This window comes from Naegleria lovaniensis (assembly GCF_003324165.1).
Source record: "Naegleria lovaniensis strain ATCC 30569 chromosome Unknown tig001, whole genome shotgun sequence".
NCBI lineage: Eukaryota > Heterolobosea > Eutetramitea > Acrasida > Naegleriidae > Naegleria > Naegleria lovaniensis.
The window spans coordinates 81,363-96,731 of record NW_025407823.1 but is presented as its reverse complement, the minus strand read 5'-3'; the positions used below and the strand labels follow the sequence as shown (position 1 = coordinate 96,731).

The 15,369-nt window shown below is 35.8% G+C and overlaps 7 protein-coding genes across 7 annotated transcripts; 2 read left to right on the top strand and 5 right to left on the bottom strand.

The window, feature by feature from the left end:
- Positions 1–340: 340 nt before the first annotated feature.
- Positions 341–1,348, bottom strand: C9374_003587 (uncharacterized protein; the record flags this gene model as incomplete). The annotated part of the gene is made up of 1 exon (XM_044693131.1): positions 341–1,348. One exon carries the CDS (start codon positions 1,346–1,348, stop codon positions 341–343), a length of 1,008 nt encoding a protein of 335 aa, XP_044555717.1.
- Positions 1,349–1,427: 79 nt separating this feature from the next.
- On the top strand, positions 1,428–4,112 carry C9374_003586 (uncharacterized protein; the record flags this gene model as incomplete). The annotated part of the gene is made up of 3 exons (XM_044693130.1): positions 1,428–1,924; positions 1,987–3,271; positions 3,330–4,112. 3 exons carry the CDS (start codon positions 1,428–1,430, stop codon positions 4,110–4,112), a joined length of 2,565 nt encoding a protein of 854 aa, XP_044555716.1.
- A 94-nt stretch (positions 4,113–4,206) lies between these two features.
- C9374_003585 (uncharacterized protein) lies at positions 4,207–5,676 on the bottom strand (the record flags this gene model as incomplete). The annotated part of the gene is made up of 1 exon (XM_044693129.1): positions 4,207–5,676. One exon carries the CDS (start codon positions 5,674–5,676, stop codon positions 4,207–4,209), a length of 1,470 nt encoding a protein of 489 aa, XP_044555715.1.
- Positions 5,677–6,587: 911 nt separating this feature from the next.
- C9374_003584 (uncharacterized protein) lies at positions 6,588–7,696 on the bottom strand (the record flags this gene model as incomplete). Its single annotated transcript, XM_044693128.1, has 2 exons — positions 6,588–7,269; positions 7,368–7,696. The coding sequence occupies 2 exons, from the start codon at positions 7,694–7,696 to the stop codon at positions 6,588–6,590; spliced, it is 1,011 nt and encodes a 336-aa protein (XP_044555714.1).
- Positions 7,697–8,564: 868 nt separating this feature from the next.
- On the bottom strand, positions 8,565–10,008 carry C9374_003583 (uncharacterized protein; the record flags this gene model as incomplete). The annotated part of the gene is made up of 4 exons (XM_044693127.1): positions 8,565–8,834; positions 8,887–9,701; positions 9,814–9,885; positions 9,975–10,008. 4 exons carry the CDS (start codon positions 10,006–10,008, stop codon positions 8,565–8,567), a joined length of 1,191 nt encoding a protein of 396 aa, XP_044555713.1.
- A 254-nt stretch (positions 10,009–10,262) lies between these two features.
- On the bottom strand, positions 10,263–11,216 carry C9374_003582 (uncharacterized protein; the record flags this gene model as incomplete). Its single annotated transcript, XM_044693126.1, has 1 exon — positions 10,263–11,216. The coding sequence occupies one exon, from the start codon at positions 11,214–11,216 to the stop codon at positions 10,263–10,265; it is 954 nt and encodes a 317-aa protein (XP_044555712.1).
- Positions 11,217–13,068: 1,852 nt separating this feature from the next.
- Positions 13,069–14,450, top strand: C9374_003581 (uncharacterized protein; the record flags this gene model as incomplete). Its single annotated transcript, XM_044693125.1, has 2 exons — positions 13,069–13,957; positions 14,002–14,450. 2 exons carry the CDS (start codon positions 13,069–13,071, stop codon positions 14,448–14,450), a joined length of 1,338 nt encoding a protein of 445 aa, XP_044555711.1.
- Positions 14,451–15,369: the final 919 nt, after the last annotated feature.

Sequence of the window (15,369 nt, the reverse complement as noted above, 5' to 3'; positions counted from 1 at the left end):
GGAAGTTTGTTCGATTTGCCAAGCCAAATTTCTATTTGAGTTCAAAAAAGAGAAGTAGAATGACATTTGAACACACAAAGAGGTGTATGTTAAGTTAACCATGTCATCATCGTATGACTACTTTACACTTGGTTTGTACATGCTGTATTTCTTTGGATTTGATCGTTTCACAGACTATTGTTGGGAATGAAAGTAATGCAATTGTGCAAAACTCTGACGTGCCAATTTCACGTGTTTTTCATCAATGTTATTGTCAATAATACTTAATTCATGCAATTGTCGAGCCATCCATTCCTGAGCACTGTTACACAATATTAAAACTCCTGCATTTCCCAATTTGTTATTTCCAAGGAATAATCTTCGATTCCTTTAAATTCTTCAAGTTAGTACTGGTAACAATATAATTGACACCATCGTTTTGAATTTTGTTGTGACCCAAATCCAATTGTGTGATATTGTACACAAATTCACTTCGTGCCAGTATTCTTGCGCCTTCCGTGCGAATACTATTACACTGTAGATGGATGCTACGTAAATGGTTACAACGAGGGTTGGATACAATGGTTTGAAGTTCATTTGATTGAAATTTTAAATATCCCAAATGTAAGGTTGACAATTGAGTGATGAAGGGACTGTTCATGAGTGCTATTATACCGGAATGCTGAATTTTTGTATGTGAAAGGTTTAACTGTGTCACATTGCATAAAGTTTCACTCTCGGAAATCATTTTCATATCTACATCTGTAATGTCATTCGAAGAAAGGTTCAACGATTGTAATCTCTTCAACAAGGTACTCTTACAAATATACTCAACGGCTTCACTTTTAAGCTCAGTTTTTGTGAGCACCAAATTCTCCAAATTTTGCAAATTTTCGCAGGACAACAATCTTTTCACATTATGTGACAACAATGAACATTGTGAAATTTCTAGTTTTTTCAATTTCTTCCTAAATTTCAATTGAGTGATCATATGGATCACATTATTTTCACTCAGAGTATTCATATCCACACCGACAAAGCTCAGCTCGGTCATGTTCTCCAAAATTTTTCCAACCGTGTTCGTGGATTCGGTGCTCATCATGATAATATTGCTTCTGTTGATGGTGTTTGAAATTGACTTCTCATAACTTTGATAACAATGATCCACCATTGTTGTCCCATAAAATTTGTATGAGAGTGGAATTTCCAAAGCCTTCCTTAACCATTGTTTTGATATTCTCATACACACCCGAAGAATAAATAGGGATTCTGAAAATTCTAGAATTGAATAAATAATATCATCGGCCAATTCTTGAAAACATGAATCTCGCTGAGAATTGTGACATTCAGTGTTTGAAAGTATTGACATTTTTTTAGTGTTCGCGTCCGGTTTATTTCTTTTCACACTTACAAAATGTTTGATTGAAACAGTTTCTTCAAAATTAAAAATGCACCAAATGAAACAATTCATTGTCGATTGGGATATTAATCATACGGAAGAGCACACGCCTAGCTTTTTATTATCTTCTGAGCAGAACGAGAACGTATCAGAAGAATTACCAAATAGCTCGGAACAGTATTCAAACAAAACGAGGGAAAGATTGGATATTTTGATTCCTGGACAGAGTATTGAATCATCCTCCTCATCGTTGAAAATTGTTCATTTACTTTCAGATACTATTACCGATCATACAAAGAATGATCCAAATGATTATCAAACTCCAACAAATGAAAATTATCAACTCGATAGAATTGTTGAGAACCATGATCGTTGTTTTACAATCAGTTCAATCTTGTATCCCGAAGAATGTCATGAATTAATTGAAAGTACGGAACAAATTGGTTATCAAGATATTGATGATGAATATGTGAAGGAATATAGAAATAGTCAGCGAGTTCTTGTGAAGAGCAAAAAATTGGCAAATTTAATATGGAAACGAATCATGTAAGTCAAGTCGTTATTGATACCATCTTTTTGAATGGGATATGACATAACACAATGACAAGTCCATTCTTCAAAGTATCAGACATTGAAAAAGTTAAACCTTATGGTTTCAATAATAACGGCAGGTGGTTACCAGTTCGCTTGAATGAATGTATGAGATTTAGCAAGTATTCAGATCAGACATTCTTCAAGCCACATATGGATGCGCAATTTGTTGCAGATGAAAATGAAAAGAGCATTTTCACGGTATTGATTTATTTGAATAATTCGAGCTATGGACCAAGTCTTTTTAAAAAGGTGCAACTGTTGAAAAATCTCGACACCAACGATATTACTGTGACATTTTTGAAAATCGGTCATGTTATGCCAACGAAAGGTACTGTGGCAATTTTCAACCATGATTTATGGCATTCTGGTGAAATGGTTAACAATGAGACAAAGTATATCTTGAGAACAGAAATAATTTTTCAACGAATTGACTCTGAAAGTATTTATCGAGTGCCATTATGTGACAATGAATGCTTTTTAACAGTGAAACACCTTATGGATAAGAGTTATGAGTTAGAGCTACAAGGAAATGTCAAGGAGGCTACATGCAAATATATTCAAGCACTAGAATTGCATACTCAAGTGTCACATTCATTATCTTCCAACCCAAGTTGCCGCCTGAGCACCATGGAACAACTAATTCCTGAGGAAGTGTTTTCAATCATTTTTAACTATCTTCCAACTGCTGACTTGTGTAGAGGAATCCTTTGTGTGAACCGAAATATTAACTGCTATGCAAGAAATTCTATCATGTGGAAGCAACGGTATGATGCAACATGGAACTCGATACGTTATGGCTGGTCTGAAAAAGTGGCTGAAAAAACATTGCAAGAAAATTCCAAGATCATGTTCTTGCAAGAGATTCTTAACGGAAATTCGACCATGCATTTTCACGATTGGTATCATGCCTTTGTCAGTCGGGCGAATATGGAACGGTATTTTTGTCCTGTCATGGTTTCCATAGGAACACACTCGTATCGATATGGCATGGCCAATGACCACACGTTTTCGTCAAGTAGGATGTTATGTGGCAAACCCATTCATCCACATTTTTCTCTCGATGGTTACGGATTGAAAGATATTCTGACAGGACGACGAGCAAAAATTGAGTATGACTATTGCAAATCAGCTCCGCTCCTGTCGAATAATGGAATTGTTTCACATGAGGCGAATTTTATCACATTTATTAAGCAATTGTATTGGGATGATTTAGGAGTGGCTTTATCTGAACATCCATTGCTGTTGTGTGTACCAATGACTTGGAATGAGAGACACAAACGTCGTATTAAGCAAGTGTTGGTGAGTACAATAGTGAACATGTTCGTTGAGCTCAATGTCATACTTTGAAACAACTTAGTTTGGTATTGGTATTCCTGCTGTGTGCATTATTGATTCAGCACAAGCATTGTCTTTACATTATTTAGAGCCAAATTGTATTGTTTTAGATTTTGGAGTTTCTGGTGTGAAATGTGTTCCTGTATATGAAGGAGAGCATCAAACGCAATTAAGTACTTTTATCAATCAAAGACAATCCATCAAGTCCATCATTACTGAGATGTCATCCTATACCTATTATTCATATGCTCGCTCTTTTTTAGAGTTGTGTGTCTTACCTCCATTTTCAAGAGAAGAAAATGCTGTCAAGTATTCAGAATTTGTTCAACAAGTTGAGGAGTACAATTTAGGAAGTTATTATTTTCGCTCGGATATTGATGGAATATATCGAGTGGAATTGGCAGAAGAATATTTCGAAGAAATTATATACAATTTAATCCCATTTTTTAACAAGATTGTGAATATGAAAGATGAGGAGATGAGAAATCGAATATTGAGACGAATTATCGTGGTTGGAGGTTTTTCACACATATCCGGACTGCATGAGAGATTGAAGAGTGAAATTTTGCAAGTCTTACCTCCTCATTTGGGAGAACAAGTTGAATTTATTTTCCAACAGAAAAAAACGGAAGATGGTTATATTAATGTCGAAAAGCCATTTCCAAAATCTTATGGAATGCGAACAGACAAGGTTTCAAAACGAAAATTTGGACATGATATGGATGTCATGTTTGGTTGCAAAATTTTCACCTCCCTCAGTAATTTCAGAAACTTGTGTGACATGAATCCTTCACTTTTGAAATGACATTTTGATAACCTCTGATAGGATAACAGCTGACGACATTGTTAAATACTCTACTCAATTGTAATATAGAGAGAATAATAACATTTATTCTTTTTTAAGGAGTCTCCATCTTTTGTTTCTTATCTTGCCTTAATTGCTTGATAAATAAATTGGTCGAACAGCAACAGAACCAACACACACAACAAAATCCCACTAGTCCACAAACGGCGACTGTCAACACACACAATGCAAACATGAGCACAACCAACGCTGAAGGAATAAAATTGAATTGAGTCGTCAGCGCACTCATGTAATTTGTGAATCCAGGCTGAATTCTTTCAATCAAAACTTTGGTAGTATAACCTTCAAGTCCACCTCTCAGCATTAACAACATGATGAATATAATTCCAATGATGACAGTGATCATGGCAATCACAAATCGATTCTTAGTTTCCACTCTCGACAAGGAATTGTCACACATGGCAGAAGTTGCCATCAATGACGAAGCCACACAACACAAAATCACAGCAGCAAATGTGGCAATTTGTGCGACGAGAACCATTGAAAATATGGATGAATCTTCTGAAGTGGAGGTTGGATCTAAATTGTGTGTTGAAATATACTGAAACACAATAATGGCAATTAATTCAATAACTGAAAAACAACACAATAAGCAAAGCATTGGAGAAATGCAGAAAAGTCCACAGCAACCCCAAATGGTTTTTGATAACGTTGATTTGTCTTGAATTTTTCTGGGAGAGGTAGAATTTGCCAGCTTGTCAGGAATTTGTTCAGGAAGTGTGTTTTGATTATTATTCATTGCTGGAGAATTCACAAAATGAAAATTTGGAATGGGTGTCACAGCAGGTGGAGGTGAAAAGTCTGTTTTAAGGTCACTATTCGAAATAATGGGCTGTTGTCGATCTGAATTTGTGGTCGAACCTGTAGCAGCTTGATAAATATTTTTTGTAGCAGTTGCAGAGGTGTCATCGAAATGCGATTGAGAATAGGATGGTGGTTTCACTTTTTCTTCGATTGGAGGTGTTGGCAATGCCACTGAATTTCTATTCGAAGATAAATGACTTCTGACATCCTCTCGTGGTGAATGAGCTCTCAAAGGTTCCAATGCATCTCCAGCAATTTGCCATGAATGTCTATTATTCGAAGGAGGTGACGATGATGTTGGAATGACAACAGAATTTCGATTCGATGAGGGTGTCACTACTACAGATGTCGATGGAGGAGGGATGACGACAGAATTTCGATTCGAAGAAGGCGTCGAAGTTGTCGAAAGTGTCGATGGCACCAAAGGAGGAGGCACGACCATTGAATTTCGATTCGAAGAGACAGAACCAGGAGTGGAACATGTTTGTCCCAAAGTCATGGCAGCCATTTCAATGACATTTGGCACTCCTGTCATGATTGCTGGAGCATAAGATGGAGATAGACCCAAAGGAGTTATGGAAGGCATACCACTGATCGTTGGTTGAATGTCTTGAGGCGTCAAAGTAGTCGAAAGTCGATTGGATTGAGAAGTTGGAGAGGAAGCCGCAACATCATAGGAAGGAGGAGGTGAGTGGGACATTGGAAATGTTTATGTGACGTCAACACTTAATTTAGAAATTTTCTAAAATTCGAAAACGAATGAGTTGATGAAGATGGATATGAAGAGATGCAAGAACACGTTGAGAATGAGACTTGTTGTAGCGTATTCAATTGCTCTTCCAATAGTATTCCGAATAAATTTGCAATAACCACGGGTGTTGATTTTTTGTTGTATCAATATTCACGTCGGGTTGAAAGAAACTCCCTTGTTGTATTAAAAAGTACAATTACTAGTGAGAAAGAAGAAGATTTTGATGTTTTTTTTAAAGACACCTGACATGTTGATGTAAGGGTTTATTGGAAGAACAATTTACAACTCCTTTTTGTGAGAGCGGGATGGTTTCATATCTCTCTCTCGTGTGATGTCCAACATGACCCATTGTGTCATTTCTTCTTCAATGGTCAAACACATGACATGAAAGTCTTTTTAGAAATCGGTTCAAGTGGAAGCGAACTCGGAATCATGATGATGGTTTTTGTGAATAAATGTGTTTCAAACAGATTGGCAAGATTAATCCGTTGTTACTTTTGTTGATTACAAGTGTATGCGTTTTCTTCAATAAGTTTGTCTAATTCTTGTTGTATGAGTTCGGTTTGATTTTCTTCAACAAAGATGTGAGTCTCATCAAGATCAAATAATACAATTCCTATATAATGATGATTGAAATTCATGATGGAATGTTTTTATAATATTTTGTGAGTCATCATCCGAGCATAAATTTTAATCATTGAATAACGGAATCATTTCAAAAAGGACAGTTCGGACATGAGTCTTAATTCCAATCATCGTCTTCTTACTTACTATTTCCATGCTTTTTATTCAAAAACAAAATAAATTGCTTGATTGCCGGATCACATTCGATCAATACGCCACCAATAGCATTCACCATTTCAATTTTTTTTTAAAAAAATAATTGTTGTGTCTGTATCTTTACATTTTAACATTGTCGATTCTTCGGAAAAGTTATCGTCTTCTTCGTCATAATCATCGAGACCAATGTCGTCATCGTCATACTCATCATGACAAAAGGCGTCGTCATCATAGTAGCCAGCCTCGTCGTCACTGGATTCATAACTGTCAGGATTTACAAAAATTTTCCAGCTTGCATTTCCGAATAAATATTTCTTCCACTTGGTGTAAGCATCAAGCCTAGATTTGACAGGATATGATACATCTTCATCACATTCCAGCTCCAATAATTTGATTGGTGCTTTCAACAATCGAGAAGCAGGAATGTGACATCCTAAATATTCAAATTCCAATCTCTGATGGTTCCAAGTACGAAGCAACATTAAAACTTCACGTTTAAACTTGTTGTTGAAAAAGTCTCGACCAAAAAATTTGAATACACCATCCATGAAATCAGTCGTAATTATACCCCAACGCTTTACATGCTCTGATATATTTTCATAATTCATTTTCCTAGGGTCCAAAGCAATGCACGGATCACGAAAAACTGATGGTGATAATTTCACACATTCCAAAATAAAGTTTGCATCTTGGCTTAATGGTGTTCTGTTAAACCGTAGCTCCTCTACATAATTGTATCGAACTGCATCCAATAAAAACTCTCTTTCGTTTGTGAAATCATCAGAGAGATGTGTTGAAAATCTTCGCGTTTTGAAGCGAGTTCCTTATCCTCCAACCATACTTTTTCATAATCCATGTACATCCGTGTCCATACTTGTCGCACAATCTTTCCAAATGCTTGATCTTTTGTGAGAGCGGTATTGTGATAAAATCTGGCGTTCAGTGAGTCTTGAAATATTCCTTGTAATGGCAGACGGCGTGAATAATTCAAGTGTGCTCTATAATAGTCATCTGGTAATTGAAGAAGCATTTGAAATATGGATTTCACAACTTCCTCGTCCCTATCAGTTACCTCTCCATCTTTTAAAAACAATTGTTGATAAATGTACATTTTGAATTCTAATGATAATGCATGACGATCTTCTTTTCGTAACCAATAATATGGTTCGGGAGTGCATGTGTCAATCATGTCTTGTTGAATTTTTCCATCCGTAATGCTAATCTTTGACGTGTTCAGTAACTCCAAAATAAATTCCGTGTTATCACGAAATGCTGTTGGGAGACTTGATATTTTTGTTTCTTGATGAGCCTGTTAAAAGTGAAAACTGTTGAATTTTGGAGGCCTTTCAAAATTTCCGTACTGAGGCTCATCAAGAAACAAAAATATCAAGTCTTGAAATATATTCCAAACAATGGATCCTACAATCCAGTGTACTAGACAGTCTCGATCGTACAAGAATTCAATTTTCATTTCCGGTGTTTCATCCAGATGTTTCCGCAACCATTTCTCCTGTTCTAACAACCATTCCTCCTTTGCCTTCAACCATTTGACAAATCCTTTGGATTGATTTACAAATTTTCTTCTCATAAATTCAAACCTTTCGGAAATATCAAGAGTTAGGAATGAGGAGGATGAGGGAGTACTAGATGAAAATCAATTAAAATAATCTTTACTGCAACATCCGTTGAGATGTCGGATGATAATTTTTTTGAATTGGTTTCCAATGGATCGTTGTTATTGTGATGCAGAGAACGCTTTCGTTTCATTTTTTCGTTTGGGCACAATTCTCATGTTTGCATAGGCAAAATAAATGGCAATGTCACTCGATAGGAAAAATCAGACATTGGATGTCACATTCCTCGATTATGAACCAATCAAATTATTGGAGCTGGACAACATGTAGCAGATCATTTTCCACAAATTCTTGGAAATGCAACCTTAAAAAAACCTTTGATAGTTATCATGGCCATGAAGACGAAACTGATACCTTGACAACGACTTTCTCAAAACTTGAGACCATTGTGCTGGGAAGGACCAAACACATACCACTCTACATTCACTTATTCTTTTTTTCTTGAATACTCTCTTCCTCGTCATCATCTCGTTCTCTATGAAAATACAAATGATGTAAACGTTGAGAATGTTGTAATGCCTTTCCTCCCTCCACAGGTATCACATCCATGTCATTTTGAGGCTTCATTGGCATTCCATAACCACTCTCTGCAGCTCGTTGTTCCAATTCTTTCACTGCAAGACTCATGTCTTGTTCCTGTTTTCGTTCTAAACTTTCTTGTATTTCAATTTCTCGTTCCAAATTTTCAGGTCTCTGCAACCATAAGATACATCGATGAAAATTGCAATACATTTCACAAACATACCTGCAAATGTGGTGGAAGAATCATCTTTCCAGATGGAAATCCTCCACTACTGCTTTGTTTTCTATTTTCATCAATGAATGCATTCAATCGCTTGACATCAATGTCATTCAAATCATCATCTCCTCCCTGAGAATAAAAACTTAACGTCTTGATGGATGAAGGTGTTTCTTGAGTTGAATCTTCTTCATCCTTGTGAGACATGTCAGCAGTACCACTCTTCATGGTTGATGCTGTGGTCGACTCTTGATTCATGTCTTGACTAGTCTTGACGGTAGAAACAGCTGCATGGGAAGCAGCATGTGAAGAAGGAGATAATTTGATTAATTTCAAAGTATTGGGATTAAATTGAATATGAAATAAATACAAGGACATGTTCAATCCATAGACATAATCATTGGCAAGATGACGTGTTTGCTGTGTGAAAAAGTGTACCATTAAAAAGAAAACTAGTAGAAAGAATCCAACAGCTGATACAATATTATTCTTTCGTTGCTGTTCCAAAGCTGCAGGATCTGTTTCTGCTTCACTCTTGTCACTCTTGTAAGGATGAAATTTTACATAGTTTGAATTTTCATTGTAATTCGATCGATGTTTTGTTGAATCATCGTCATGATGAACAAGTTTGTTTTTTTCAACAGGTTGAATATTTTGTGAAGAAATGTTATCATTTGGATCTTGTTCCATCATGATGTGATGTTTTCCTCCTGGTGAAGAATTTCTTGAAAGAGGAACACTACTAGCATGGTAATGATAGGAATAATAATAAAATAGAAAAAAGCAAATGATGGTCACTATTAACACCAAATTGTAAATAACTAATTTTTGAAAGCAAATAATTATTATTATGATATTGTTAAAATATAATTATTATTATTTTGATGATGAAAGAGTTAAATTTCAAAAATTATGTGTGTTATCATACAGTACATCTCCACAATCGTTGAACTCGTAATTTATCCGAATAAAGATGAGCAATGTGCCGTTCAAATGTTCTCAAATCTAATAATATCATTACAGTCAAGTAAATAATTGTAAATAATGAAATCAATTTTAACAGGTCCGATCTTTGGCAATCAATGACAAAATACCTTTTTTGCGTTGTCTGTCCAACACGATAGTCATTTCGGCAGATGGGGTTTATGTGTTGCGAATATTTTTTTTAAAAAAACCAAAAAATTCTAACAACAAGTTTTGAAATAACAGCAGTTGTCGGATAAAGAATCACGGTTTTTCAACAACTCATTGTTTCTCTCGATCAAGAGAAGCAACAGTTTGAAAACTTTGTACAAGTTGGACGAGTATTTATTTTGCAACAATCTTTCAATATTTACATTTCTTGGAAAGATGTTGTAAAAAAGTCCATGGATTTTGCTCAATTATTTGTAAACGTCGACCTTTCTTGGCTTTCTTCTCTTACACACCTTCTTCTTCAATTTACAAATTCTCTTTCCAGGAGCACGTCTCTTACAAATCTTTCTTCCCTTGGTATATTTGTAATTTGTACACACTCTTCTTCCAACAGATCTTATTTTACAAATCTTGTAATACTTTTTGTGAACACACTTGGCAGGATAGGTCTTTTTACGATAACAATACTTCTTCTTCTTGCGGAGACAACACTTCTTCACATACTTGTGATGCTTGCAATATTTCTTATATCCATACTTGGCACAATACTTCTTGTACTTGTGTCTGACACATTTTGTACCGTACTTGTAGTGTTTACAGTAATGACGAGTCTTCTTCTTGATACACTTCTTCTTGTATCCAGTGATACGGCATTTACGAACATATCTGCATTTTCTTGGAGCATAGGAATCGACATACTTGTCACACTTCTTCTTCTTGTAACACTTCTTAATTGGGTATTTCTTGTAACATTTACAAATCTTCTTCTTACCCCAAGCAGTGCACTTCTTGTACTTTTTAGTGTAGGCACAATACTTTTTATGAGCATGTCTCTTACAGTATTTACGAGTTCCATAAGAATCACAGACTTTGTAAGATCTATGTTTGGCACAATACTTTTTGTACTTGTGTTTGACACAACGAGTGTATGGTTTGCTGTACTTGTCACACTTCCAATACTTTTTGTACTTTTTGCAACGACCCTTTCCAACAATTGCATACTTGTCACAATACTTTTTACGACCTACAACTCTGTGTTTGAGACATTTTCCACGCAAATACTTGTGCAAGATGCACTTTTTGCGACAATACTTTTTAGGACGAGGTTTGTAAGGGTCTGGCTTGTAAGAGTCAGCTCCTGCAACGTAGACAGCTGCGAAGAGGAGAAGAGCACACAGCAAGATTAGAGAAAGTTTTTTCATCTTGATGTTTTTTTTCTTGTTGATGTTGTAGTTGGAGTGTTATGAATGGTCATTTATAGCTTTTGACACCATGTCCTTAAATCAATCCATGAGTACATAAAGGTGTTGTTGATACCATGGTTAGTTTCCAAAACAAGCATTCATAAGGATAGTCTGGTGTCAAAATTGTCGTGGCGAGAATTTTATTTGGACTAAATATGGAAAGAAAGGTGAATCAATGTTCACATTCTTCATTCAAAAAGTACACACAGAATTCTTGGTGTTGCATCCTGTCGCTACTTTTTTGATTGCAGGCAAGAAGAGATCATGTCACTTCTTCTTCTTTGAATCCACATCTGACATTTTTCCATGTTAGAATGAGTCGATCGTTCAACGAGGGGCATACTGAGTTTCGGTGACTTTTGTGTTCGTTTCCTTTTTGTTATGTTCAATTTTCACTCGTTAGTTAATGGTAGACAACGATGATATCAACTGTTGTTTGGTTGGAGGTTTTAAGGTAAGGGGCAGGAGTCATCGAATATTTCAAGGTATTCGCAAGTGTCACAGTTACTAATCCCAATGATTCCTAATGGTCATCGATGCAAGTGTAATGCATTTGGCACATTGTACTTGATCCAAACTATGTAGTGTTTTGAGATGGAACGAAATGAATTTCCTTGAACTCGACACCAATACATTCCACAATAAAGACATGCAAGATTCTGAAGGGATATCCATGAACGGGACAGCGATCTTATTGAATGGCCTTAAGTTTTTACGAATCACTGTGAAAATACGACGGATTTTGTTGAAGTGAATTCATTGGAACATAGTAAAAAAACAACTTTCTTTAATTAAACAAAATTTATGGAGACACACGGCATCTATACAGAGAAATGAGTTCAAAAAATGAAAGCAAAACTGGGAGGCAGTGAGCCATCACAGTTGATCTGTTCTGAGATGTATCATGTTCAACAATATTATCGATGAACTTGCCGCAATCAGTTTCGAAAAAAGCCGGACCGCTTGTTTTAGTAAAAATTGGAAGGTGTTGAAAGAAAATCTTTTTTCACCTGTCTAACTGCATTTCTTACAGCATCAATCTCCTCTTGTGCTAGACCATAAACGGGATCTATTGGACCTTTTTTTTCTATTATGGTTTTTTCGAGTATTTGATTGATTGCCGTTCTCACTGCTGGAGTGGACCGAAAAACGTGTTCGGTGTTGTTTGTTGTATCGTTGTTTTTGGGGTTATTATGGTTGTTTGGTTTCAACTCTTCTATAGTGCGCTTTTTGGTTGTTGTTTTAATGTGTTGGATGTTTTTTGCGCAACGTTTCGAAATAAATGTCGCGATTTGACCACTTGGATTCCACTCGTTTCACTTGTAATTGTGCCTCCTCCTCCATTCTCAATTCACTAGAACCTGCATGATCAGTTGCATGTTGTTGATCTGTTGACCTTTAGAGGTCATTCAAAACGTTCCAATGTAAACTCTGGTTCATAAGGATTTGGAGTACATGGTGTCTCTTTTTTTAAGAAGTAAGTTGTAGTTGAATAAAACCTATGATTGGAAATTTATTCCAAATGGTGTTTGTGATAGTGCTAACTTGTTGTACTTCTAATTGCATTGAATTTGAATGGAATTTGTGGAGAGGGGTTCCTGAATTTGCAGAAATCATTAACCGTACGACAAATGCGCGTTGTTGAACGATTATATTGGAGACTAATAGTGACAGGAAACGGCTTTTTGGTCAGGAAGTTTAGATCTTTGCGAAATTAAGAGTGACATTTAGCGCGTTTAACACCAGCTAAAATTCGCAGGCCGTATGTCAATTTCCAAAGACGTAATGTTTTTAATAATTTCCCAAAAAAATGAAGAGACAAGAAGCAACGGAAGTAATGAAAATTTCGGAGAATGATGATGATCATCATGAACAAGCACTACGACCACACAAGCATACTTTAAGCAAAAACAATGCAAGTAAAATTAGAAAAATAGAGAAACAATTTTCCAGGATGGAATATTCTGAAAATTATGTATCAACAAGCCTTGTGCGAATAGAACTCGTTGAAGATCTGGAAACCACAAGAAATGATTTATTGATGCAATTATTCAAACAGAAAATGAGCAAACACATCTCCAAGTATTTCCGAAAGTCCTTTTCAACTAATTTTGATTATATGGGTTCATTATTCACCGTGGTAAATGGCTCTCCTTCTGGTTCATCATTTAAAAAAGAAGATCATCATTCAATCTCCAACGTTCGTCCTTGTAATATCACAATATCATATCAATGCCATTGTATTCTCGTGAGTGATTGTAGTGCAACAAAGCAAATTCTTGTATTTGATTTGGATTCAAAACTCTTAAAGAATTATATAACAACACCAGGAGCATATCCGATGAATTTATGTTTGGATGAAGAAGATTTTCTGGATCACAGTGACCGGGATGATACTAAAAAGTTGCATGGTTCTAATTATTCACATGTAATGTTTGATTGTAATGATGAAGATAATCCAGAGTTCAATGAAAAATTAGTATTTAAATATGACTTGAAATTGGTTTTACGAAACAAAGGTTGTCAACATACACAAGAAGTAGTAAATTCATGGATCATTTGGAAGAGTGACGTTGTGAATCATCCAAGAGCAATGACATTGCAAAAAAAATTTCTTTCAAATTCACAACATTCTGAAAACAGCCTCTTTATTTGTGACTCTGGAGATTGTTCAATCAAACAATTGAATGCAACAACAGGTAGGTTGGTTGTCATATTGATTCTTGATGGAACAAGATGGCAGGAGAGTATATTCAAAGATTTAACATGAATGGTGAAATACAGATCCCAAGTGGAATTGCATCCTTGAATGCTCTATTAATGGTTACAAGAGGCTATCCACATCATGACGTTGTCATTTTGAGAGAAAATACCAAGAATGGAGAATATACAAAATTTCAATCGTTTGAATTAGAACCCTATAGAACAGAACATTTGAGTCCATGTGTGGTAATTTATGATCAAATTTCAAAGAACATCATTGCAGGAAGTTGTAGCCGTCATCATCGAAACCATACACATGACAGCAGTAGAGGAGTGGTTCAAGTATTCGCAAAGAGAGGAAAAGAATTAATGAGGTCATTTTCAGGAAATAACAGTATTCGACTGACAGATTTGTATGGAATGTGTTTGAATGAGTGGAGTGGTGAGCTCTATATCTGTGACTCGAGTGGTGTCCATATTTTTCAATGAATGTAAGGTCTTGTTTGCTTTACCAAAACTTGAAACAGTTGGAGTTTTGTGTTTGCTCTGGGGCGAGGAATTGCTTTCACTTGGTGATTTGTTTCACATCTGAAAAGCGATCTTGGAAAGACACTATTTGTCCGTCCCATCTCTCCACATTCATTGATTCATCACCATGAATACTTAAAACACGTAACAGTTTCGAATACTTTTCTAAATATTCACATGATTGTGTAATCATATTCTTTTCCTCTTGACTGTCAATTCGATAAATGAATTGTTCTTGTCATGCCACTGTTGTTCAGTCACGAATGTATACGGTAAATGCACACGCAATAATTGGTAAGCCCATTACTTGTTCAGGCTCGGAGAGATCTCTGTCCAGATCCATATCCGTGAATCTTGACATGCAAGTATTAAATTTGTTCGTGTCGATCCTCACTATGATGATGACTCGATGAAGAGAATGAACATTTTGATCCTCGCAACACTTGTTCTTAACAATATGAATACTTTGTCACAATATGTTAGAATGCAATTAATTACAAAACCTTCAACATTTGGATTACATACCATTTAATGCTGAACAATTTTGTGTATGGTATGGACTTCCAATTGAAACGTTTAACCTCATCATTGGGTGTTTAAATAACAGTGTATGGTGTTTACGTGGTCAGTGTTTGGTGGTATGTCCAAATGCTTCTACACTTGGAAATTCAAATTAGCATATTTCAAGTATCCTGATCTTGGCATTTGGAAGTGGCGTTTGTTGTAAATCAACAGAAAGATGGTTGGTAAAACGGATTATTTATTCTTCGCCGCGTGTACGTGCGCATGTCTAATAGTTGAATAAATAAGATTTACATTACCTTTTCTATCCTGTAATTCAGCAAGAGTACAACACAAATAGATGCAACAAACATATGCA